The following is a 27,699-nucleotide window of genomic DNA, read 5'->3' on the forward strand; positions in this document are numbered from 1 at the left end:
GCAATTTGAATTTATGTAGTAGAAATGCAAATTCATCCTTCAGGCCATTCTTCTGTACGTGGCCCGGGAGCCTCTTGGCACACACACGCTTCAGAGGTGAGTTACTCAGAAAATAAGAGCGAAGCTAATTACCAGTCCCAGCGCACTAAAGCTTTTGTTACGGCTCAGAAGGAAAAGAAACAAAAAAGACTGATAGAGAAAAAGATGGAGTGACTCCTATTTGTCTTCTACTAAGAAAAGCCTGGATAAGACAGATCTTCTGCATTCAGAGAAATGAAAGGGAACGGCAGGTCCCATCTGTCCTTGTCTCGCAGCAGACACGTTGTGAGGAGGAGGCTCCAGGGCCAGGCGGGTGCTAGGGAACCTGAGGGATTTGCACAAAAGATTTCCCAGGCTCGACTTATCTGCCTGGGTGCCCTACAATTTATAAAATACCAACATATAAAGAATGCGGAGAATTTCTTCCAACAAACCAGACTTCTTAAAACAGAGACATGCAGTGAAGGTGGTGGGTTATCCCTGCTCTCTGCTCCAGCGACATTGCACACCCAGGAACCAGCCCAGACCTCTCCGTGCTCTGAAAATACCTTTTTTTTTTTTTTTTAAGCAACAGAAGAGTGGTAAAACACGCAGAGCTGATGTAAAACCCTGGAGAGCCAAGACTCCCAGCAGAGCAGCCACTGGGCAGAGAAAGCAAATGGAGCAGAGAGTGAGCATCAGCTTGGGATGCAGAGCAACATCAGCACGCTGCATTTCCCACTGCGGGGATAACATCCCTGGCCATGCAACCCACAAGCTCCATCATCTCCTACAGGTGATGGGGATAGAGCAGCCCACACTTGCCCTCCTCACTGCGCTGTTCCTGGAAATGCACCACAAACAGCAGCTGCAGGATCCAGTGGAAGCAAACTTGGGATGCAGAAAAAGAAAAGTTCGCAACTAAAAGCTTAACAGGATGATTTGCGCTTCCCTGCTACAAAGAGGTGTCCCCATTTGCCAAGTGTTTCACCTTGGCTTGGGAAAAGCCCATCAGCCACAAGTACTTAGGTCACGTAACCACCATAAAAGCCCTGGCACACCATAAGAGCAAGATTCGGGTGTCCAGCTCAAAGAGGGGCCGCAAAAGAAGCGGAAACTCCATACGGCTGTTTTATATATCTAGCAGATTTATATATTTAGCTGGCTGCAAAGGGAAACGTGCGGCTGTTGAGAACAATGATACCAGTTCCTGACACTGCACGGTGCCCCAGGAGAACGCCGCTTACAGGAAAAAGCCTTTGCCCAGCGAGCCTGGCTAGTCTGCGAGAAAGCGAGCAGATGGCCAACAGCCCAGAGCGGACACCAACACGCACCCCGGCCACGCGGCAGCTGGAAAACAACATCCCCAGTTTTGGCAAGGCTTTCAGAGCGTGACCCAATTCAGAAAAGGCTTGAGGCACGGAGCCACAGTGACTTTCATAGAATGGTTTGGGTTGGAAGGGACCTTAAAGCCCATCCAGTTCCACATCACCTGCCATGGGATCAGGTTGCTCCAAGCCGCATCCAACCTGGCCTTGAACACCTCCAGGGATGGGGCAGCCACCACTTCTCTGGGCAATCTGGGCCTCCCAACCCTCACAGGAAAACATTTCTTCCTAACATCTCATCTCAATCTCCCCTCTTTCAGCTGAAAACGGTTCCTCCTCAACCTGTCCCTGCGCTCCCTAATTAAGAGCCCCTCCCCAGCTTTCCTGGAGCCCCTTTCAGTCCTGGAAGGCTGCTAAACTGCTAACTTTGCAGCGTCACTCCTGGCGTGAGCTGAGCAGAGCTTCGCTGCAGCCCTGGGGCCAGGTGGGGTTGGGAACTGGGGACCCTGCCTTGCTCCAGAGGTGACCTGGGCTCAGCAGGTCCGGCAGCGTTGTGACCCAAGCTACCAGAGCTTAACTAGGCAAAGAGCATCCTCCAGCAGGAGGGAAAGCAGCAGGATGCCAGCATTTCTACAAAGCCCAGATGCACGCGCGTGAGGTGCTTGGTGCCTGGTCCCATCGCCAAGCTGGGCTCAGCACCACGCATGCAGCTTTGCACTGATGGGTGGACAGACTCTGGACTTGTGGTAGTGTCTGCTCCCATCTGTGGAGCAGCACGGGGAGAAAAAACACTGTGTGAAAGGGAAAGGAAGCGGAAAGGGAAAGGAAATTTTTTTCATTCTCGTGAACAAAACAGAAGCCACAAATGATTCAAAGCGTGCCACAATTTCCAGCCTACAAAGAGGGTTACGGCGAATCTTGCTCAAGCGCCTGCTGTGAAGCGACATCATCCGGGCACTGCAAACACCCTGGTGTGTGTGGTATTATTGTGGTTTCCTCCTGGGATAAAACCACAGCCTCTTCCCTCCTTCCTGAGCCCACCGCGGGATGGAGAACCAGCCCTGAGGTCTGTGCGAGCCAGCACAGTCGGCGCTGAGCCTGGCAGTGCCCTGGCCTCACCAGTAATCGAGGAGTAAAGTGCTCCAAGTAACGACCCTGGAAAAAGAGCCACAGATGGGACTAGCAATGAATCCATGAGCGCACAGCTCACGTTTGGAAAATACACTTTATGCCACTCTGCAGTTCCAGGCTTTGAAAGCATCCAAGAAGCATGGAGCAACCTGCAAGCAGCAAGACTCGAGGCTCACCACTCCTACTGCCTCCACAAACAGGCTTCTGATATTTAGCAGAGACCAATATACACATCCAGTCCCTGCATCCTGCATGCAGCGCTGGGTGGGGGGACCTGTTGGCAGCAAGGAGCTCAGGAAAAAGCAGGGGGAAATCACAGAGCACCAAAGATCTTGTATCTCCTCCTTCTGCAGCAGCCACTAACGAAGCCAGGTCACTTAACACACACAAACCTTATTGTGATCAATCTAGCGGAGTACAGTCTACCTAAACACACGGTGCCTTTTATAGCATGTACATAACACACCAGCACAAGCACAAGGAATTCAATATATCACATCCCTGTGGGTACAGAGGGAATGAGAAAGTGAGGACACTTCTCCCTGTGGCTCTATTCAATAGGCTGATGCATCCTCTAGGTTCAGCTATGGGACACATACTAACTTGCATTACTGCTTTCTCTCAAGTCTAAATACTGATAAAACACTATTTTTTTGGTTAATTATTTTTTGTTATTAGAAAGCTACTACCCCCAGGTTGGTTTGTTTGAATGAATGAGAAACCAGGTCTATCCAAAGTCTGGCAGAAGTGAAAAGGAGACATTTTCCTTGTCATTGACAAGATAAAGCCTCCCAATGATTGACAGGACAAAAGACACTTGTTTTCGGCTGATAGGCAATGCAGTAATTTTATTTCAATGGCATCTTTTCTCCCCAAGTCTTTCTGGGAAAAGCACAGACCACAAGAAGAACTCCTGTATCGAGCTGTTATTGATTCGCTGCCTGGGTGAGGTCGGTTATCTCTGTGGTTCCTCTGGTCCAGAGCCTGAAGATGCCAAGTGACTCAAACTCATACTCGAGGGCCATAACAGACACAATCACTGCACAGCAAACGGTTGGCAGCAGCATCACACGGCACCAAGGAACATGTACATCATCACACTGTTTTAATTCCATTCTGTTCTAATGAGATTCTTCCCCGAAAGCAAATTCTATCGCATCCCTGCCTGGTTTCCTCCTTTCCCAACCTCCTACCCTCACTAGCTTTCCTTCCCTAGCAAAAAATAAAACCAACGCACATGATGTTAGATGTGCTATACTGATAGTCATCTTGCAGAAAAGCAGGTTTAGCCCTTCTAGAGGAGCTGGGATGCTCCACAAGATCAGCTCCGTGAATCCTCAGGCATCACAGCACCACTTCACCCAGTCACCCTGCCACCAGCACCGATCCTTCAGCATCCCAGGCTTTTGTTCAGCCCCTCAGGCTTTTGTTCAGCCCCTAGAAACCTGCCTAGCACAGGTTATTTCCAGCACCGGGGGCTGTTCTATATGCAGTGCACTCCCAATGAGCATCCAAAGCACCACAAGCCCTAATCCTGCAAACACGTTTGCATGGAGACAGCCATATGGAGCAAGAAATTCATCCCCCGTGGTGTAACTCTTCCCTTCATGAGTAATCTTTGCTCACACAGGGCAACACCACGCTGTGAAACCAAAAGGCTGTTAAAAAGGGGGTGTCACCCCGTTTACGTGACCTTCGCGGCAGATATCTGGCTGCAAGGGGAGTCCTCGCTGTGCTGTGAGCGCCGCCTGAATAATTCATTTTGGGGGGATGCGATGGTTGCACAGTGGGAGGGAAGGAGAGGGCGACCCAAGCGGGGTTTCTGCTCCTGCTGTTCCTCTCTGCACCGTTCCTAATGCCAGGTGGATCAGCACTCAGAAAAAAGCAACCATAGATTAAATAGCTTTGTTTTTAAAAGAAGGAAAAAACACACTATGTGAAAATAATGACATAAAATCTTCTAAAAAATTCACTTTTCAGACAAAATTATTATGCATTTCAGCCAAAATTAGGAGTGCTTTCAGTTAACAGTTTCTTTGGGGAAAAATACTAGTAAATTAATTAAAAAGTTGAGAAAACGCAAGCTGCCAGTGCTATTTTGCCTTGCTGTAACCCGCTGGCTGCCAGCACTGTCTGGACAGCAAGAAAGAGGCTTCACTTTGTTGTGGCACAGATTCCACACAGAATTACCTGCAAAGCAGAGCTCATCCTGTACACGTCTGCTGTTTGTGCTATTCTCAAACACTGGTATAACGTTATTTATTAGGAAGTGCAGGGAAAGGATGAGGAGGAATGGGTTTAAGCTAAAAGAGGGGAGACTTAGAACAGATATTAGGAAGAAATTCTTCACTATGAGGATGGGGAAGCCCTGGCTCAGGTTGCCTAGAGAAGATGTGGCTGCCCCATCCCTGAAGGTGTTCAAGAGCAGGCTGGATGGGGCTCGCTTCTTACACTACTGGAAGACTAGAGTGCATAAGGGAAAGAAGAAAAAAAGAAAAGAAAGCCCCACCACATTCAGCTGGAGGGACAAAGATGAGAGAGGAGATGGGACCGACCCCTCTGACTATAAGATGCCAAACCTGACCCTCACAATAAATGTCTGTGCTTGTCTGTCGCAAAAATCACTGTATCCCACTAAGTCACCTTCCAGACTGACCCCGACAAGAAGCAGAAAACATCTTTATTTGCCCGCAGCAAAAACCCAGCAAGGTAGGAACTGCTCGATCAGCTTTCTGTGACAGAATCACAGCTGTGTCCCAGATACAGTCTTCTTCATAAAAATAATAATAATCTATCTATGAAAAGAGCAGAAGCATAATGCTTTGCCTGTGAATAATGACTTCGGACACCAGGGAAAAAAAAAAGAAAACCCAACCATGTCAAATGACACGGATGTGAGACCATCTCGCATCTGTTATCTGTCTACAGTGCTCCCCACTTCTCTGGCTTTCCCGAGAAGTTCATACATATTTAAAAAGGCCAAGAGCTATTAATCCTCACTTCTTACACTACTGGAAGACTAGAGTGCATAAGGGAGAGAAGAAAAAAAGAAAAGAAAGTATCACGGGGGAAAATGTCACTACAACATTATTTACCCCTATTCTGTGGCTGAAGGGGTTTTTATTTGGAGTTTGGGCTGTAGAAATGATGGTGACTCAGAGCAGGCGTGAGGCTCAGCCTTTCTGGAGCAGCCGCCGTGCAGTGTAGCCAGCACGGACCCCACTCTCAATGTCCTCATTGTTCTTCCAGCAGAATCAGGCTGGAAAACTATTAATTACAAACCAGAGCTGGCACGCTCCCTTCACAGCAACGGTGATAGAGGGAAAGACATCCCAGTCCAGCTCTGCTGGTGTGGGTTTGCTCTGGCAGCAGAGACACAACCAGAGACAGAGGTGGCACCAGTGACTTTGCAAGCACGTTGGGGTTTTGTGTGGTTTTAGCTCATTTTCCTTTCTGCTTTCGCTGATGACCTATTTCTTTGAAGAACTTTGCTTAGAATTAAAGCATTATTTGCAATGGAATTAAAAATATTGAAGCTTCAGTTTGTTTGCAGCTCAGGAAAGAGCAGGCACCGAGTTTCAGTAACTTCCCCTGTGAAGTCAGAGCTGTAACAGCTTCACGCTCGTACTTACCCTGCGGGAGGGCTTGACTTCACTCTAGAATCCTGAGCCCAGTGCAAAGAAATCCAAGGCCAGCAGAAATCTCCTGCTCAGACTTTGATCCCAGCATAAGCATTTTATTGCCGTTTCAAAGACCACTAAGGCATCCAAAGGCAGCTCAGGGGAGGGACGCAGCAGCCTGGGCATCGCTCTGCATTTTGGCCGGTGCTCCTGTTGGAGAGTAGGATGGACCTGAAGGATCCTCTGTAACTGAGTCAAGACAATGACACTCCCTAGAAAAAGCTGCTCGTGGGGGGCTGGAGGGACCCTGCCAGGCAGTGGGAAGGGAAGCACATCCTCAGCAGAACACCTCACTGCAGCCCTGTAGCAGCACCACAGACACCTTGCCTGCATCAGCCCATCACACCTGACAACTATTTTTATATATAGGTCATTGTATTTTCTTCCTGCCCACACTGTCATGATCCAGTTCTGCGACAACTTGATGTTTATGCATGTTTTCACCATTAAAAACACGGGGGAGAAATGAAAACGCTGAAACGCCTCACGAGTTCAATTTAAAATCATAGAAACAGAATAGTTTGGGTTGGAAGGGACCTTAAAGATCATCTAGTTCCAACTCCCACTAGCTCAGGCTGCCCAAGGCACATCCAACCTGGCCTTGGACACCTCCAGGGATGGGGCAGCCACAATTTCCAAGGTGAGCTCTGCTTTCGTGGTGTACAGAAGCCCAAAGTCCTGTGTCTAACACAAAGTTTGCAAGGGAATAGTGAGCAGATGGCAAATGGAGCTCTAGCCCTGCAGCTCAGCCTCAGCATTTCCCAAGATCCAACCTCTGCACTACACATCATCTGTCTCTCTGCCCCTCATCCTTCCCGGTCACCAGCCCAGAAGTCCATATACTTGATTACCAACTTCTGCCTCATATTTCTATGCAGGAACCACAAACCTTCACAGCACAGCAACTGAAATATTAAAGCAATAAATATTTGTACATACATATAAATCCTCGCATAAATATTTTGGTCACAACCTGCATTGATTTTTTTTTTCTTCCCCTTCTTACTTCATTCTGACAATACTGATGTGATCAGAGTTTTGTGCAGTACAGGAACATTTTTCCCCTCTCAGAAGGAAATGGATTAAGAAAGTCAGCCCCATAGTGCCAACAGCCACACTATGAGTACAGACTTGATGTGACCTCATCATAATTTTAATCTCATCTCATTTCCTTGAATTTGGGACAGATTCAGAGCGGTCAGCGTGACTTGCCAGAAAGTAAAGATGCTCTCCACAAGGTTACTCATGGTTATTGTGCATGTGTGGCAGTGCCCAGTTGGGATTTATCCAAACAGTTCAAGAACACTATTGCTAAAAACCTCTGTTCTTCACCTTACTTACTTCTCTTTTTCTGACCATGGAATAGCAGGTTGGAGCAGGAGGGGACAAAGCCACTGATGTTATATTAATTCTAGAGCTGTTCAAAAAGTTATTGCTCCACATCCATACACGGCATGCACTCTTCACTCACTCCTATGCCTCAGCAGCTCTTCTGTCTTTAGCAGCTGGGGTCCTAACACTGCTAACTAGGATTTAATTTGATCTTGCTAATATTTTATCCATGGTATTAGGTCATGTTTCTCTTTCCACTTGAAAGGCATCTTCAGCTTACAGGCAGCAGTGAAACTAATAGAGAAATCATTAGAAAGCATAAGGCTAGGGCCGTGCAAATCACACACCACAGCAGATTACTGCCAAACAATAAAATTAATTGGTGTCATCAGCCACTAGCAAGAAAACGGAGAGAGTTCGCATTAAAAAACATAAAGGATTATTGACATCCCGTGCCTCCTCATACATAAGGAGGACACATTAGGAAAAAATTTTTCACAGAAAGGATCATTGGGCACTGGCAGAGGCTGCCCAGGGAGGGGGTTGAGTCACCTTCCCTGGAGGGGTTTAAGGGACGGGTGAACAAGGTGCTAAGGGACATGGTTTAGTGATCGATAGGGATGGTTGGACTCGATGATCCGGTGGGTCTCTTCCAACCTGGTTATTCCATGATTCTATAAAACACCTGATGGCATAATTCTATTTTATTATTTTCTATGCATGAAGGCTTCCCCTGCGTGGAGCTGCAGAGGAGAGTTGAACCAGACAGCAAAAGGCATCTGGGACAGCTATACCTGATAATATCCTATTCTTGCCTCCATAAGGCAGGCAGAAATCACCTGAAGACCTGGTGGGTTTGGTCATAGGGTAAGGTTCAGGTTTTGGGTTCACAGCATCTTCCAGGGCTCTTCCATCACACTGGGGTGGAAGCCACACAAACAAGAGCAGAGTATATTTTACCCCAATATTCAAAACTAAAAAAAAAAAAAAAGGCTACAAAATAGTAAAAAACATACACTTGAAAGAGGGAGATAAAGTCATCATCTGAGCAAAGCAGAGTAAATACCATAGTGCTTTTTACCATCACCACAGCATTTAAAAAAAGAGAATGATTAATTCCAAGTCTGAAGAAGTCATGTATGAATTTGTTTTGTTTCAGAAGAAAAAGAATAAATAGTAGCCTCCAGTCAGGATAATATTTATTCACATGCTCCACTTTGAAGTTCAGCCCCTGTCGACTTCACGTGGTGTGCACACACGCTAAATCTCCTCGAGGAGAGAGTTTTCTGAAACCACAGCCCTGAGCAAGGAATGGAAGAAAGGAAACTGTTCAAACCCAGGTATTAACAAAACAAAGTAAACCTTAGCATCAGGGGAATTATCACTGTCCCTCCGAAGTACAAAGAAGAATTCAAATGGCTTTATTATTACACCTCCCCCAGACGATCCAAACCTGTAGAGCAACCTCTTCTGTTCAGGGAATTGAATTTCATGGCAGGAAAAGCAAAACAAGAAGAGGAGCCCAGTTAAACTCCAAAATAAAGCCCTATTCACTTGGTCTCCACCATAAGGAGGGATTTCTCTATTCTGCTGTTTCTTCCTGACACCATTTGGATGCATTTCCACACTCGAGTGAATACCTGGAGAGCTTTAAACACGTCAGTGAGCAGGAGCAGAGACACATCAACAGGCAGGAACATGCTGGGGCTGGTGGCAACGTGTCCACACACAGAGCAAAAGTTTGAAAAGCACCATTATGTCCAACATCCCCTCGGGAAGCTCTTTCCCAGCCCCACGTGGCAGATGCTGTCTTACAGGACCTTGTTACCAAGACATTTCTGCTCTCTTAAGTAACTCTGGGTGTTTTTTCCTTCTCCAGGTATGTGCTCGAGGCACAACCCAGCAGCCCCGGGCTGGACAATGGATGGGGAGGCAGCTTTTTGCACCCAGGCACAGCACACGAACCCCACGGTCAGATTCCAGATAGCACGGGGTGACAAACCTGAATGCACTCTGCAAACATTTCCATGCAGGTTTGCTCAGTGCATGCCAAGAGCAGAAAAGCAAACAGCCCTACCCTCTTCCCAACAGCGTCACCACAAGACTCACGCTGTAAATTGCTGTTCAGCTCCTTTCTTTTCCCTGCAAAGCAGCAAACGTTGTTTCTCCCAAAACTCCAAGCACACCACAGAATCGCTGGTACCAAAATCCCTCTTCCACTTCACGTTGTTTTTCCCAAAACTCCAAGCACACCAGAGAATCAGGTATCAAAATCCCTCTTCCACTTCACCTCCTGTATTGCCCAGAATGCAAACACACAGGAAAGGAATGTCTCCCTCTACGTATCTTGTATCTCATCTCTCTCTCCATGGGTTCTCTAACCAGCTTTATTAAACGCACGAGTAAACCAGGATGCTAAATTACACAGATACCCTCACTGAACGCTACCGGGTAATGTCTCTTATCTGACCTTTCTCTTACAGTCGGGTCACTCATATTTATAGTCATGCTTCATTTTTCCTTAAGTGTGCCCTTGTTACAGCATTTACTCGTTTATGTTTCAGAAGAGAATAGGGTAAAAATGGATTTAATGGAGCTAGAAATAGAATGGAGCAAAACCACAAAAATCTCAAGATCTGCCTGTCCTTCAGACGGCTTACACGAACAGGAACATGCCGCGACTAATTTTAATCGATTGCTACCTCTTTACAAGCCTTTCTGTGGCAAGACAGAGCTGGAGAAGCATCTGGGAAGAGCAAAGTGCCTGAAGTCAAATGTGTTTTGGCTGTTTTACACTCTTGTAAGACACAGCGCAAAGAGCAGTGCCCTGGCAGCTCATGGTGCGACTTCACAGAACCCAACAGCTCCCAGGACCAGCAATCAAAGATCTGCTTCCCAAAAGCTCTCTCCTCCCACCAGCCCTTGTGGCTGTATCTCTTTTTATCTGCTTCCAGGGCTTTCAGCACTGTCCTTCCCCTGCATCTTGAAGGTTCAGACCACTGTGAGACCAAGAAGCCCAAAGCTGAGCACCCCTGACCACATCCAACCCTGGTGTATTCCCATCTAGTTTCTCCTCAACCCAGTTCAGAGCTGGTTTTCTTTACCTTCCCTTGCTTTCTGAATTCTCTCCCCATTAAGGTTAAAACTGATTAGCTGTCAAAACAGCATGATAAGGTGGTGGAAGTTCAGGCTCGATTGCTCCTCTGAAGGATAACAGCTCTTCTGTGAGCCACTGATGGGAAGAAGCACATCAGAAGCATCCAGGGGTGTGCCAAACGCTCCTGCAAAGGGCAATTAAATCCTTTTACACTGCTGTGGAGGTGGGAGAGGCTGCTCACAGCCCTGGTGACCCCAACTCATCTGCAGAGGGGAGTCGGGCAGTAAAGACTGAGGCTGGAGGACCCCTCTCTGCTGGTTCCCCCACCAAGGGGCATAGAGGTTTGGGATGTCATCACACCACGACTTTCCTCCACTGGCCAAAAGTCCCAGTCCAAAGGCAGTACAGGTGATGGCATGAATTTTGCAGGACCCTAGCAGACAAGCGTTAACCTTTTATCCACCCTCAAATCCCTCATTTTGTTCTCTTTTTCATCTCCCAGTGACATTTATGATCTCAAACCAACATGATAACTAAGGTGTCCCAGATTGTCCGGGAAGGGTGGAGGAGAAGTTTTGATCTGAAGATGGGCTGAACACAGTCGGCACTAACGTCGAGACTGCAGTGAGGGGAAATTTCATCAATGCACAAATGGAATTTGCCAAGAGGCATTTTAAGAGTCAATTCTTCACACTCCAGTAATTAGAACAACATTATGAAAAAAGGTGAGGGGGAGGGAGGCAGCGCACGCAGTGGGACTCGGCTGATGGAGGAAACTGAGCTGAGCAAGCACACAGTCAAGCAAGACTGGAAGTTGGGAAGTTCATCCACTTCCCCACTACAGATTTTTAAATAAAATTTCATATATAGACCAAATATGGGCTAATGACCCTGACCCAACTTTACTTCAAAAATACCAACAAGGTCAATTGGCCTTTTTTTCCTTCAAGCTCCTTCTGTTCAATGTAAGGTCCTGATACAGACTCTCCTAGTGACTAAAAAAAATCTCTGTGCATGACCTATGACATCAAAGAAGACTAATCCCACAAAGCAATTGGTCCCAAAAATCAGATTCATGCAGAGAAATTGTCATCTAGGTCTACAAAAGCTGGAACACCCCAAACGGTTGCATTAACTGAAAATGCTTAAAATTAATTCCCCATCCAACATCTACTATAATGGGATGAAACATCCCAGCTGATCAACAAAACTAAACCAACCTACATGCTGGTGAATCCTTCTCTAATGTTTTCTTGGCCACTGGAGCAGCCTCTCTGCAGACCTGGTGGACTTGATGTGCTGCTGCTTTCCAGCACCTCATGTTGGTGTGCCCGTACGCACCGCCCTCGCAGGCAGCTTTGCTGTGTTATTTCCAAGAGCCAGAAAATTAAAGAAAAAATTAATTTGCTGTGCAAATCAAGCTTCTGCAAAGACAGCCTGGCAGCAGAACCACTGTGTGAAGTTCAAGAGGAACTGACACTGCACAATGGTTATTCAGATCTGCTGGAAGTGGGACTCAGCCAGTTCAATTCACATCTGCAACAAACCGTGATCTCAGCTCCGCTTCTGGAGCACAGAGGTCCTTTTGATAAATCTCTGTGTACAGGGACTAAAGCACTATTTCCGCATGAAAGAAATATATTCGATTTTTTTTATTAATCTTTACAGTCCACTGGCTTGGAAGACTGAGTTTCTCTTTCCCGTCGGAGAGCTGTTGCACCCCATCAGGCTCAGGTACCTCGGTGGGACAGCAGCCAGCCGTGCTCCAGAGCCCACTGCCTCATGCCTCAGCTCTCCAAGCACTTTTTTCACATTACTCCTCCAGCACAATCTCCAGCTGCTTCCTTTTTTTTGCACCCAAACTCCTCCCAGGATCTCCAGCTCCGATTTAATTCTCAGTGCACACTCACAGCACTCACATCAAAAGGTCTGTGTATGGAGGAAGGTTTTTTCTCCCTTTTTTTTGCCTGAGAAAACTCTGTAAGGCTTTTCTTTGTCAAAACTACCTTTTTCAACATTTAAGCATTAACTACCTTTTTCAAAACTTCAGTAACACGCCGTGAAATCCCCACCACAGCTCCATCAGTCTCTCCCACACAAGCCTTACTCGGGAACAACTGTCAACATTTACTAGGTGCACGCTGGCTCAGAAATTCCTAAAATTACTCACAACAGGCCTAGAAAAGGAAGCCTTGACAAACGCAACCGACTACAGTGTGTGCACATCATTAGCTTTACCCAGGGTGCATTAAGGCTGCTTTCTTGCTACCGTGATTATGCTTTAATATGCAATTAGTAGAAAGAGAACGATGTCGGAGAGGAAAATGTCTCACATACACACCATGAAGACGTAAATGATCCAGCTGTAGCATCGCTATCCGAGGCTCATTAATTGGAGCAGCAAGGCTGTGAGGGCAGGTGAGCGTCGCTGTCTCATTGCAGGTACAGCCAAGGGTTGCACAGCCTCGCTTGCCTCAGTCATCCCACCTCCCCTCCTGCACCCGGTTTGGGTCTGCAAGAGCTGGAAAATACAAAAACTACCTTTCCTCAAGAGAAACGCTCACGCTTTTCCAAAGGGAAATCGATACTGCAGATAATTTCACAACCCTTACAGGAGGTTCTCAGATGTCTTGGTCATCCTGACCTCACCTGTAATGTTTAGAGAGATGCTTTTTAAAACGAGTTCAGAGTAAACTACTCCCTGTCAGCACTGCAGCTGCAATCCAGCCCTATAATCCCATGGTTTTGCCTGGCTCTTCATCTGCTGCAGCTAACAGAGCCCCTGCACAGACCAAACGAGCCCCTCATTAAGTTGCGTGGTCCTCTCTGCCCCTCGTGTGCGTGCACACCCACACGGTGCCCAGCCTGCAGCGGGCAGGTGGGAGGAATCCCAAACATACACAGAATTTTCGAAGGAATATTTCATTTCTGAAGGAAAAGAAAAACCATCCTATTTGGAAGCTCTCCAAGAACAAACAAGCAGCCCATTCTGACAGCCAGTGGAACAAAACAGTCTGAGATGCTGCCTTCCCCCCCATCCTTTAACTTTCCCCCATGAAGAAGTGTGGGAGGAGGGCTACAGGAAAGCTGGGGAGGGGCTCTTGATCAGGGATTGTAGGGACAGGATGGGGGGAATGGTTTCAGCTGGAGGAGGGGAGATTGAGATAAGATCTTGGGGAGAAAGGTTTTCCTGTGAGGGTGGGGAAGCCCTGTCCCAGAGAAGTCACAGGTGCCCCCATCCCTGGAGGTGTTCAAGGCCAGGTTGGATGGGACTTCACAGAATCACTAGGTTGGAAAAGACCGCCAGGATCATCTAGTCCAACCATTCTTATCAACCACTAAACCATGTCTCTGGCTTGGAGCAACCTGATCCAGCAGGAGGTGTCCCTGCCCATGGCAGCAGAATGAAACTGGATGGGCTTTGAGGTCCCTTCCAAACCATTCTATGACATGAGAAGCCTCCCCATTGTCCCCAGACGAGGGTAGCCCTGGTTTCTAAAGCTGTCCCTGCTGGTGGACAGGACACAGCCTCAGTGACCTAAAGCCTCTTCAAATATGGGAGACTCAGAGGGGACCAAGACTGAGCAAAAGATGAGATGCACACAGCGAACCTTGCTGAAACCACACTCTGCTGAGAGGCAGTGGTTTCAACACGTTTCTGGTGCAATGTTTATTTGCTGTGAAACATTAACATTTCTCGTTCAACAAGTGACTTCCCAAATGCAAAGTACTGACCTTGCAGGAGCACGGCGGGGCCCCAGGATTGCCAACCAGAGCTCACTTCCCTCTGAGCATCCCAGTGCTGAACAAGATGCACGGGATGCCCAGTCTCCTTTCAGCATTGGGGTATTTGTGCCCCAGCGTGATATTTCAACGTGCTACCTTGTACCAACTTCCCTCTGCCCCAAGAGGAATCACTATTTCCTACATAAGCTTTTTTCCCCCTCCCTCATTTTTCATTACTCTGGTTCATGGGGAAGATGCTGTGCGGAATGCAGAGATCCCAAGTACTGGGGGTTGTGGAATTTGGCTGTGCCTGTATTATCAGGCTGATAGTTTTACTTTTTGCTGTTCTGCTTAACCACGGTTACACTCACGCGTTAACCTGCTTCAAGAAATGTCAATTATTATTTGTAACTATAGCATTTGGCCTCGAAACAGTCTCCTGATCAGATGCTGCAGTTCTAAGAGCCTGAGGTATCTGCAGAAGATTTTAATGAAGAAACAGAAAAGCTCATTAGAAAACGAAAAATTCCTTTTATTCCAAGACTCCCTTAAGTGATATTACCTGGGATGTATTTCCTTCTTTCCCAAAGCATATACACACACACTAAACAGAGAAGCTTAAGTGATGGCAGCTGCACTAATTGAGCACAAATACATACAAAGACTGACTCTGCCTGTTGACATCTTTCAGTCACGATGATGCTCACTGTATCATTAAGTCTCAAGCGCCTGAAGACATAATAAAGGCAAAACATCTTGATGGGTTGAGAAGAAACCACGCATTTTCCAAACAATAGCCAAAAGCTGTTGGATCAACCTGAAAAGCTTCACTCCTTCCCCCTCCCCTTTTTGGCGAGACAGACTAGTAAATGTTTTACCACTTACAGGTTTGTCGAGGAAAAAAACCTTCTTTTCTCCCCATTCTTGTCTAAAATTACTAAAAGGAGAGCTCAGACAAATCAAGAAGGTAGAGAAAAATCAATTTCATACATGTTAAGGATACGCATTTATCCATGTCCTGATCAATACTGCGGATTCTTCACACATTAAAACGCTTCAGTTGCTATTTAAGACCAAACAACAGAATTCTCCCATCCGGACTATGGGAGTTACGAAAGATCCTGCCCAAACTTGTTTGATCTGAAACATAATACCCCTTAATGTGACCCCTTGGAAAAATACTGGGGAAAGCAGCCAAGAAGGGGAAAAAAAAAAATCAGCAAAGCTTCCCAGAAGGAACTTTTCTGGCTCTTTCAGCTCGACTGAGAAGCTGGACATCTATAAACAGTCCAGATTTGTAAGTAGGGGAGAGAGGAAGGGGAAAAAGCAGAGAGAATTTGCCACAGCACTTCTAAAAGCTCCTGCTGCACTGGATACTGCAACGACCAGCATTAGTGCCCAGCTCCTGCTCCAGCCCAGGACCCAGTTTCTGGGGTGTTTCATTTCCATCTGCTCTGTTCAGACATCAGGCTCCAGGTGCAAGCCTTGCAATACCATGCATACGTGCCAAAGACCTTACAGCACCTCTCCTCCAGGCTCCCAAAACTCAGAGTGGCCCTGCAAACAGTAGTAAATCCCACCATGGTGTTTACTTGCACTGGTCCTCACCTGCTCAGGGAAGCACAAAGTCTTTGGTAAGGAGCTGAGTTTTTCCCCAGGCTTTTCCCCAGCCAACCCCAACTCTGGGCCAAGGAACCATAGAAGGGGGTCTGATGCCACAAAGCTTTTCATGGCAGAGAACCCAGCTCTGATAACCAATGACCTTGGGTGAATGCAAGTGTTTGCTTTCAGCCGTGAAATCTCTCACCAGCCCTAATCCCAAGCAGAAAAGGATGGCTGTAAGCAGAGACTCTCCTCCCGTGGCACTGCTAGAAGTCCAGCTTCCAGCTCCCCTACCTGTGCCGGTAAAGCCTGAGTGTTTCACAGAGGGGTTTGCTTGCAGGTGCAGCAAAAGATGAACAGCATTTTATCAGCAACTTGTTGCCTACACACGATGTAAGGCTGTGGCACTGCCACTGGCTACCTGAAGATCTCAAACTAATGCCAGCATGACCCTTTCAACAGGACCCTAGGGAGATTCACAGTCCACCAGATAATTCAGAGCAATATTCCTAGCAGAGCAGGGAGACATTTTCAGGATTTGGAGCCAACAATGTGCCTGACTAGCAGCAGCACCTACCACATCACTCATGGCAAACACCACCCAGTAACAGTCCCACATGCAGTGGGGCACCATGGAGCAGAAAGCGCTGTCGTGCACGCTTGACTGGCCGCAGAAATCTGTAATTCATTTGCCTGGTGTTTTAGGGAAGTTCAGCATCAGGGTTTCCTGTACATACTTTCAGTGTTCTGGCTGAAAACATCTGCTGGACGCACTGCACCTGCTAAGGCAGCCCCGCCACGGACCACAGATGATGTCCCCAGGCTGCCCAGGAGCAGGAGGGTACCTGCATCACCTCACATCCAAAAGAAGCATCTGAGACCAACCTGCACGAGAGGGTCCCAAGCAACACAGAGCTTGGTACATATGGAGTGTGAGACAAGCAGCCTTCAAGTGCAGATGAACCATCAAGCTCTGAAAAGGGGGGAAAAAAAACCCATCAAATCTACAATCCGTGCTGTTCCAGCCTGCTTTTGCTGTTAGCAGCGTTCATCTCAATACTAAGATCTCCAGTATGGTCCCATCTAAAACTTAGGTGGCCAAACACTGGCTGAGCAATGCATCAGCCAGCATAGAAGGGATAAACTTCACTCACAGCTCCTGCAAGCAACAAAAGAGTTAAAAATCAGCTGGCAGGCGATGAGGTCCCTTCCTACACGAGCTTCCACGAGCTGCAACAGCAGGATCGCCCTCTCCATGCTCCCACAGGCTTCCAGGACCCGGGGCATGTCCTTCAAGCAAGGACCTGCAGCACCCAAGAGCTCAAGGCAAAACCCTATGGGTAGAACCCAAGCTGCACATGAACTTTCAGTTGATAGCAAAGCGTTTGTCACTCATGAGAAGTGCAGCAGCGGTTTGTAAAGCACAGTAATGCCCAGCAGAAGCCACCCTGGAGTTGCTACACAGCTCTGCTCCAGCACATGGAAGGACAACAGGGTGCATCCTTCGTCCCCCGTTTCTTTGGTGGGGATGTCACACCAAGAGCTGGGCAGGAAAGGGGTTAAAGTGGGTTTCTGGCTCCTTGCACACAATCACACACACAATTCTCTTTGAAGGCCAGTTACTCCACTGCTCTCTTGGGAATTAAAAAAAAAAACCACACTACACACCCCCTCCTTCTGGAGAATTCTTGTTCACTTCCCACCCCACCCACTGCACACGCACTGTGTGAGTTATACAGCAATGGGAAACGTTTTCGGCTGCGATAGCATCCCTCGCTTGACACACATCCAAGCATCGCATAGCAGCCATCTGAGTAACTGGCACAGAGGAACGCAACACGGGAAGGTCTGTTGGGCAGCCAAGTCCTTTGGGAATTCGTAAATACCCAGGAGGTGAGGCACAGCTCGGCACTGCAGAGCCATCGTGGCTGGGATGCCACCTGCAGCACCGCCAAACGCTCCTCTCCGCTCCCAGCCACCACCACTTCACACACTCAGCACTGCATACAGGAAAAAAAGCACTGCTTTTCATTTCTTCTTGGCTACAAGAGGTCAGAAATAAAGCCCACAAGTCAAAATGGGAGAAGAAGAAATGCTCCCACCGCCTGCAGGTCAGCTACAGGAGGGCAAGCGCTGGGCTTGCTTTGTTATAGCCATTTAGCACAAAGCCTTGCAATTTTCAAAGCCTACATTACTTCATATAAATCTCTCCCTTTCTCCCCTTTATATCCTCAAACTATGTCAAAAAGGCACCCTTAAAAATGCTGCTGCAGGGCTATCAACTCGTACATGAAGTTACAGATGATGCAGGGAGGGGAATTCTCAGCAGAGAAATAGAAACGCAAACCACCAACTCTCAGTTATTAATCCCTTAAATAATTCTGACAACGTTCCCCACCCTCCTATCTGAAACTAAACAGAAAACTCAGTTTTCTGACACTCTGACGAGAGGTGGGGGGGGGTGGAAATCAGATAGGGACAGGGAGACGATGGCAGTAGAACCTCTACACAGTTCTCCCAATGGCCAGTGAGGTGGGACCTTTTATTTTGCAGATTCTCCAGCCACAGGACGCTGGTGATGAAGTTGAGGACAAACAACACTGCTGCTCAGAGAGGTGGTTGAGTCACCTTCCCTCAGTTGTTTAAGGGACGGGTGGACGAGGTGCTGAGGGATATGATTTAGTGATTGATAGGAATGGTTGGACTCAATGATCTGGTGGGTCTTTTCCAACCTGGTGATTCTATGATTCCATGAAACCTGCAACAGCATCCCCTGAGGACAGCTCGGATAACCCCAGGGCTTTCCAGGAGTGCTCCATGCTGGCACATCAGCATGAGGAAGGGGATATCTTTACACCAAAAATTATTCTGAAGACTGAAGCGCTTTACAGAGGACACCCATCACTAACCCTGATGGCACCAGCTCCCTTGTCCTCTCCCACCACCAAGGCAGCTCCTGCTGCAGCTGCTGGAGCATGCGGTGCCCAGGGCTGCCCTCCTCATCATGCACATCTCCTCCCTGACGCTTCAGACATGCAAGACAAGCCACGTACAAGTCTTCCATCAGCCACCCACGAGGCACACGTGTTAGTGAACCCTGGTGGATCCAACTAATTGAGAGCAGGATTGACCCAGAACCACCCCCCCTTCCTCTGTGCCCCCCTCCAGCTGTGAGGCTGGTGCACTTCTCACCAACCTCTGGACCAGAACTAATGCAGTAAAAACCACGACTTTAATCTCAGCAGCGGTATCTCCTTATTTTTCAGCTGATCTGTGAGCTGCTTCCCTTTTTCATTTTGAGAACAGCATCATTTTGTATCTGTGGGTCAAGGTAGGAAAGACCCTTATCTTGCAAAAAAAGCTTTTTTTCAGACAGTACAGGAACTTCCAAACAAAGTCAAGACAATTAAATACATGTCAGGAGAGCAAAGTGGAGTGGGAGGCTAATAAACGGCACGCTCCACAGGTTCATGAATATTTGAACTATATTTCTTAAGAAAAAAATAGTACATTCCTGCAAGTTATTGAAAATGAGTAACTCCCTTTAATGAACCTTGCTACCATCCTGCTGACTAATAGAGTGATAAAGAGTTTAATCCATATTTATGTACATTTTATCTCATTATAGTTGGTGCCAATAAATTAGCAAGTCCAATAAGAGCTACATTTTATACCATCACTGCTATTAAATGTGCATGAAGTACTGTGCAACAGCCCACCGTACACACGCATGAGCTTTTTACTTTATGTCTTTTTTTAGGAGCCAGGTTGCGCTAGCAAAGACTGTGCAGCATCCCTGTAGGACCCCAGCGCTCACCCCTGCAAGATCAGACCCTCGTTAGGGATGAGAAAATAGGAACAGGGATGCATCGCACACTGCGCTGCAGCAGAGACAGAGCTAAAGGGAAAGAGCCAGCTTATAGAAAACAACATAATACATTCTTTTAAAGCATCTTCCAGGGACATAGGTAGAAGTGCACACGGACAGCATCTCAGGTCACTTTTGGAAACCTCCATCACGTACAACCCTCGTCACAGAAGGATTCCTTCACAATCGAGCACTGGGGAAAAAATAACTGGCTGTGAGCAATTTAAACTGGCCTTTCAGCTCCCTTGGGTAACCGGGAAACACTGCAAGCAAGATTACAAGAAACATGACGCATCTATTTGGCGAAAGCCTGCACTTGCCAATTACCCAACATCCCATGAAGGCAGAGATGGAGCTTCTCAGGTCCATGGGGATTTCAGCTCGAGAAGCCCATATGGCTCACAATCCCATTAGACCAGCTGTTCTCCTGGTGACAGTAAGGAAGAACTCGCTTCTCAAGCTTAAAACTCAAGGAATTAGTAAAACCAGGGATAAAACCTCACATTCCTGGACTCCAGCAGCCCCCAACCATGCTTGCTCCTTTAGAGAAGGCTCCCATTGATCCTACGGCACCTCCTCCCTGCTGAAGCCCTGGCTCGGAAGCCAAAGGCAGCTATGGAAAACTCTGTTACAACAACAGCTGGTCAAGGCAAGACAGGGATTTTAACTTTCCTCCTGTTCTAAAACCCTAGAGTTTTTCTTATGCTAGAAAAGCCTGAAGGATGCAGCAGATTTCAAAGGAGAAGTCCTTTATGTAGAGGTTGGCACCACATAAACACAAGCCCCTGCCTTTCTACTCGGTAATTACACTGCAGCAAACCCAAATGCTTTTACTAATTGCTGCCTCACCAGCCTTCTGGTTTGGAGGAGAGAAATAACTACTTCAGTAGCATCCAGAAAGGAAACACCCAGCACCACTCCACCAAGGTTTCCATGTAATTAAATGGTTGACTGTGACTGTGCTCCTTTCAGAAAAGTCTCCTACACAGCGTTAAGTGTCTCGTAACCAAAAAACTCTATTGATCTAAGAAATGAATAGCGCCAGCAAGAATTTTTTGTGTGTGAAGTTGACGTTTGGCCAGTGGGAACGTGGATTAGAGTCTCCTCTTGCTCTCGCTGTGACTCAAAGCAGAACGGCGCTTTGGTCCACGGCAGATATTTCCCTGTTTATTTGCTTTGCCACTGTTGAACGCAGATCTGAGGATAACATGGGAATGAAAGGTGGCAAAGACAATGGGGATGTTTTGACAGGCTTCCAGAGGGATTTAGGGTGGTGCAGAGTTGAACAGCTGATACCTCCACCAAGCTGATAAAAAACTGCACTGGGAAAAAGATGAACGAGGCTTTTGTGTAGAGAATCTACACATTTCAAATCTTGTAAGTTTGCATATTAGGTTTGTTGAAGATGACAATGCACATGGAAATAGGCAAGATCTAATTTTCTAGAAGCTCTTAACAAGCTTATTTTCTGAGGTCTCCTAAAAAGATAAATTGTCATGGGGTAAGACGGCGAATCACCTCCCCTTCCCAAGACACAAACCTGAACGTGCCCCCTAAGAGTGATCAGGGGGAGGAAGGAACAGCCATTCCCTAATCAGACCAAAAAGGAAACTAAACCGTGTTCAGTCAACACGTTCCGGCAGTGTTTAAAATACCAGGCTCTATTAACAAGCATCTTAGACTATTTGAAACAGCACAAAGCAAGAGACAACGTGACAATAAAGCAGCATTTTAATTAGAAGTGGTTCCTTCCCCAGCCTGAAAGGTTCTCTCTTTACGTTCATATTCCCAGAACAACAAAAGTCTTCTTGTATTTCATAAATCAAAATAACCTCATAAAACAAGCCTCTGCAATTGCACATTCCAGATAATGGTCCAGAAATAAATTAGGCAATAAATATCAAATAATATAGCCCCATCAGCAGTAAAAATCTACTCTTTGGATAATCAGAAGAGAAGATGCCCTCCAGCAGCTTATGCCTGGTACCTCGAAATAGGTAAAACAATGCAGAGCTTTAATAAAATCATTTAACACCTTTTCCACTGAAGAATATAGCAATTGTCCTGCGTAATAGCTTCCCCAAGCCCAGTATCCATCAGAATAACAGCACAGCCCTGACACTGTTCATGTCAAAATCCAGGGTAAGGGAACAAAAGCCACTTGTCAAAATCGTGTAGGATTTTCCTCCCTCGCAGCTGGGTCTCGTTCAGCAAAACACAAAACCACACTCTCTCCTCTCCCATCTAAGGGCACACGGCACAAACAGAGCCAGCACCAAGGAACAGCTGGCAGGAAAAAAACCTTCCAAGCTCAGTTTTCAGAAACACTTAGGAGACTAATTTCACCCTGGCACGAAACTTCCTGAGCCCCCTGGAAACTTAGTGGTCACGTTACAAAACCAAAGGCGATTTCGGGGAAGCTGTTTGGCTTGCAGCAGAGGCAGCAGCTGGGGAAGGATCCGTGCGAGGTCTGCACCCTGTGCAGGGTCTGCACCCACACCTGGGCACAACCTAAAGCACTTGTGGATGCGACACAGCTGGTATAAACCTGCCCCCAGGCTTGCAATTATTTGAGGCAGTGCTATAGGGAAACATGCTGCTGGGGTTGCAGGGTTCAGTCCCCCAGGCTGGTTTATGCAGAACAGGGAGGATGTTTAGCACTGGTTTGAACGCACTGTGATTACAGGGAGCTCACGGGCAAGGAGATGGTGTTGGCTTTGCCCCGGTCACCCAGCAAGGCAACCGGAGCTGGGAAAATGACCCCAAGTCCTGACTCTGCACAGCACCTGGTTTCTAGGGCTACAGCTTTTTCCAACTGCTCTTATGAGCATACCGAGACAATATTGTGATTCCCCCTAAAAGACATTTCTCACATACTTTAAAGACTGATCCCAGAGGCTTTGCAATCTAACGCACAAAACTTGAAGACTCGATCTCCCGTCACCAAGGACGCAGCAGAATCAACCCCTGACATCCAGGCTGCCATGAGCTATGGGGTGCCCGGTGCATGGATTAAGGGTGCAGAAGCTGTTCAGAAAACCCTTCAATTTTCATCCAGAACCTTCAGCACAAGTCCAGTGAACCGCCCGCTGCCAGATGTATCGCTTCCCCACCGCTCAGGAGTAACTCTTACCTTTCCAAAATCCCGTACATCAAAGAGGTCAAAGGGATCAAACAGATCGCTGTTTCGTAACCCAAATTTGTCGTGACACACTTTTAGGAAGGTTCGGATGTTCTTCAAACAGAGAAACTGGAGGAAAGAAAAAAGAAAGGGAGGAAAAAAGTGAGCAAGACAGGCACAAATTGTAACTGAGATTTACCGAGTTAAATTCACATGCGAGACAAATTAACAGGACTTAGAAACTTGCACTGAAAAGCCATGCGTTAGTTTATTTGTTGTTACTGAAGATGTCAGGCTTCTGGTGCCCTGTGAGGACTCCTGTGTTCTCAGCTGCGCACCAGAAACAAACGCCCTTTTGAAAAACAAGTTTCACATAAGGTAACTGTGCAGAAGGACTAGAAAACCCAAGCCAGGATGTTTCCTTTTCAAGGTCTAAGCCAAATATGAATTACAGCTGATGTTCTACAGAAGCCCAGTGTTGAACTTTTAACCATTTCCAGCATGATCCCATCTGGTTCCCTACAGAAGGGACACACACTGCAATTCTTATTGCACATATTGCTGTACATCTGCACGCATCCCTGGGTATACACGGACCAAATGAAAGATTAGGACATGGAAAATTAGGGTTGTTTTACTTTCATGTCATAGGCTGTGGCCATTTCTCAGAAAAATACATATTTTTGTTCAAATGTAGCTTGAATACTTCAAGTTTTGTTAATATCAACCTCTTTGCTCAGTGCATTAGGGTTATACAGTTACATGGAACCAGCCATAAAACTTCATTGATGCACAAGTCCCTGTTGCTGGCAAAGGTAACACCACAAGGGGGTTGGAACTAGGTCATCTTTAAGGTCCCTTCCAACCCAAATAGTCTATGTTTCTACTTTGGGGGTCTCAAAAAATCGACAACTTACTCAAGCAACATTTTGCTCCCTTCCCCTCACACCTCCCAGATGCTGCAGGCACCACGAACCCTAAATAACAGAGCCATCCAGAGCATTTCCAGCAGGCAGCTGGAGCCCTGAGGCACAGGAGCTGCTCCTGACCCAGCTCAGATCCTGTTCCCGAGACCAGAACAAGCCCTGGGTCTGTTTCTACAAAGATCTGCTCACCTTTAATCTCAGCCCATTAGAAGAGGCAGAAATCTTACTCCCCTGGGGACCACCCTGGGTATTTCAGACAGCTCAACTGGCAGAGCAACATTACATTTCTCTTTCAAGAAAATCCCATCTTTGACTATAGCAATAATCAGTCATTTGTTTGCGAGCGCGGGGAGTTTTGAAGTCTGGGGACTCCAGACCATCTCGCTCCAACAGTGATGCCTGGCAGCACAGGGGTAAGATGAGAAGAATAAAAACTGGTCTTAGTTTTGTGGCTGCATCACCTGCATCCCTCATGAGGACTAACTGACTCTGCTCAGCAAGCCAATTAAGTGCATTTCTTCCCGCACCCCCACAAGATTCCACAAAATACCTTCAATTTATCACTGTATTTTTAAACAACTCTTCTTTTTCTCAGCCAATTCCTCACAAATATATAACAAACATGTTACAATTCTAAGTAAATCAACCCAATAAAGGGGTTAATCATCCCCATGTGATAAACAGGCACAGGATGCAAGCTGCCTTTGGGGCGGTTTGGTCAGCGTGGTTTTGTCACACGGCTCTGTTGATGATGACCTGGGGAGCAGCAAACTAACACCATGCAAAACACTGCCGACAAACTTCACCCAAAGTTCAAAGCAAAAGAAAATAACTTAATTTTCTTTTAATTAACAGAATCAAAGAGTGTCTCCGGGGCCATCATATCTCCATAGACGTTAATGCGATGCAGCTTATTGGAATTATCAGGTTTGTGGTGACAGATTATCAAGACCACATCATTAACAACAGGCTGATTCACCTACACACACAAAAAAATATCCTTCTATCCTTTTCCCCTATTCCACCCCCTCTACCCAGAGCAGCCGAGTGACAGCAGAGCTCCCCAGCACATGGGGATGAGATGGGACATTCCCATCTCATCAGAGCCTTCTCATTAGACAAGCAAGTGCCAGAGGCAGAAACTGAAAACAATTCTGTTTTTCTAGGGCATTCCTCTATCTCACATAAACACTGCAGTAAATATAATCCGTCTAGACTGAGAGGGGCTTTTGGAATTGCTTTGCAACCTCTCTCATCGATACGGGTTATTTCATAACTTTATCTCCAGGGTCTCTGCAAGAATTTACACCCTGGGCAAACCGGGTGTGTTGGCTGTTGCGCTGCAGCCTCATTGATTTCAAGTTTCTAGCACGTGTTTATTTTAAAACCTTTTAAGCCTCCAGTTTTGAAAGTTAATGACATAGGTTAGAGCCGTAATTGCACACTGCAAGATGCAAGCTGCCTCTCTGCAGCATTCACTCCCCAATTCCCACTCATCCCAAGGCTGGGGCAGCACCAAAGGCTGAAGATGGACTTTCACAGCGCCGATGTTCAGCCAAGCGAAAGACACCTGACGGTGTGAAAACTTGATCCCTCTGCACAACGCATTTGTGGTTCAAATTCTTGAAAAGCTTAAAGTTCACACTACCTTGTGTCTGAAAAAAATCACAAGAGAAATCACACATCCAAGCAAATGAATGCAGCGTTTCTAATGGAGATAGAGACTTGGGTCTATCATGGGTTTAGATTGGGGTGAGTTACCCCCCATCTCAGCTAGATGCTGGTCAGGAAGGACAGGGCCAACCACACTGTTCAACATCAGTTGCATCCAACTGTCTTTGCTCATCCAATTCAAATCTGGAAGCTGCTAAATAAGCAGCTGCCTGCAGCAGTGCCCCTGCCCTTCCCACAGCTTCAGGTGGTGTCCACAAAAAGCCACCACGCAGCTGGCCGGTCGCTGAGCACAGGCAGATGACAAGCATCAAGAAAGAATTCCATAATCCATTTAAAGAGCTGCTGAAAAGGCCTGATGTAAAAACACAATAAACTGAGGCAGAAGCACCACAGTCCTGCAAGGAGCTGGCAACAGAACAAGGCCACCATGTTGTCAACTTGTTTGGGATGACAACTGTAGGTAGGACTTCGCCCCGCTCCTCACGTACAAGAAGTCAGGGTGAGTACAACCCACACGCAGGTGTTAACAGCATGATGGGTTCCTGCACTATTTCTCTCCCACCAATCTGTAAAATATGTCCTGGCACTTCTGGTTGCGAGCAGTTCGAGGCTAGTTTGCTATTGATGGAAGATGAGGAATTTTTGGCTTGATAGCATCATTCAATGGCCACATATTGAAATTAGCTCAAATTGAATACGAGCTGTGCCGAGGCCATTTTATTTATCAGTCAATCACACCTTTGGATGAGTAAACACTCCACAGGAGAGAGATCAATGTTCTCCATGGGGCTCATTCACCACCTGCCAGGTCCAAAATCAATGGTGTCATTTATATGCTCCAAGTGAGATCAGTGCTGAAGCAGAGTCCTGCAATCTCCTTTGGCACAAAAGCCAGCAGGAATCTAAGCACTACACATCCTAAATCCTGCTATCACCCTCCTCTGCATCCAGAACCACCTCAATACGCACCAGCCACTGCTTCTGGGCAGGGGAGACACCACCAGCAACCAGGATGCTCAGTTCTGGAAAAAGACACCCAAAGATCACAGGATCCTCCACAGATACCAGCATCTCTCACCGAACCACAAGCCAGACTTCAAAAGCAGCCACAGCATCAATCCTTGGCACGTAGAGAGCTCCCCAGACACAGCAAAGCCCGTCCGAGGGGCTTTGGAGAGGGAAAAGGCAATGGGTACAGGGATGAGACTGTACCCCAGGGAGCAAGAAACTCATCCAGTAAAACAAAACCTCTTGAAGCCTGTCAATAGATGAGAAAAGTCAGTGGTCAGCTCTAATCTGATCCTCTGAGGGTTGCAAGGAGCCAGTTTTAGAGAGCCAGCACAGCAGCACGGCATAAAAGCCCAGCTACCTGCATTCACTGAGAAGCAGAACAGCTTCCCTTATTTTTAAAAACTGCAGTGCCTTAAGGTGAAGAAACTGCCCTAAGCCATCGCTGTCCTGCCCCAACCCAGCAGAAACCTGCTTTGCAAAGACTAAGAAAGGGACAATGATGATACTTATGGCTCCACTGCGCAGAGGGACGTTAGGACGTGCCCAGCCACCCCAAAGCTCTGCTCCCGTGCCCCGAGGTAGGAAGGACAGGTGGGATGCGTGTGCAACTGGAAATTACAGCTGTGGGCGTGGAGCCCATGGGAGGGTGCAGAGCAGCTCAGCACCTCGCTCCTCTCCACGCCGCTGTTTCAGTCATCACCACCCCTCCCTGTGGTCCCTGTATGACTGGATGCTGGTGACACCTGCGCTGACTAGACGGAGCCATTTCCGATGCAAGTTCTTCAGAAAAGACCCAGCTACTCAAGCACGTTGGGGTCAGGCTGGAAACCATCCCCCCAGCTGCAGCAGAGATGGCCACAGGCTGGAAAGCCACATGCCTTCCTGCCTCCCAGCAGAGCTGCTTTGCTACAGGGACATGCCAAAAAGTCAGACCAAAATGCTCAGAATGCAGCAGCCTTTGCTCAACAACCAAAACGCCCAAGGTGGGGTTTGGAGGACGTTCACGCGAGCATCGGAGCAGCCCCTGGTCCCCGTATTTGGGATTGTGCAAGAGAGGGAGGTGCAAGGCTCAGCAGTCTCCGAGAGACATTTAATAATGCGATAAAAGGTAGAGGGAGGTTAGGAAAGGGGACAACTGCTTTGTCTGGCAGGGCGGGATCATGCAACATCTCACAGATTTCAATA

At 47.2% G+C, this 27,699-nt stretch overlaps 1 protein-coding gene across 4 annotated transcripts in view; it reads right to left on the minus strand.

Moving 5' to 3' along the window:
• The window catches only part of VAV2 (vav guanine nucleotide exchange factor 2), a 138,899-nt gene that overhangs the window by 81,736 nt on the left and 29,464 nt on the right, over positions 1 to 27,699 (minus strand). For all 4 annotated transcript variants that reach the window (XM_069873666.1, XM_069873667.1, XM_069873668.1 and 1 more), the window contains exon 2: positions 22,916 to 23,032. In XM_069873666.1, coding sequence (XP_069729767.1) covers positions 22,916 to 23,032 — 117 coding nt within the window. The remainder of the gene's footprint in view (positions 1 to 22,915; positions 23,033 to 27,699) is intronic.

Source organism: Phaenicophaeus curvirostris, chromosome 20 (assembly GCF_032191515.1).
Source record: "Phaenicophaeus curvirostris isolate KB17595 chromosome 20, BPBGC_Pcur_1.0, whole genome shotgun sequence".
Classification (NCBI taxonomy): domain Eukaryota; kingdom Metazoa; phylum Chordata; class Aves; order Cuculiformes; family Cuculidae; genus Phaenicophaeus; species Phaenicophaeus curvirostris.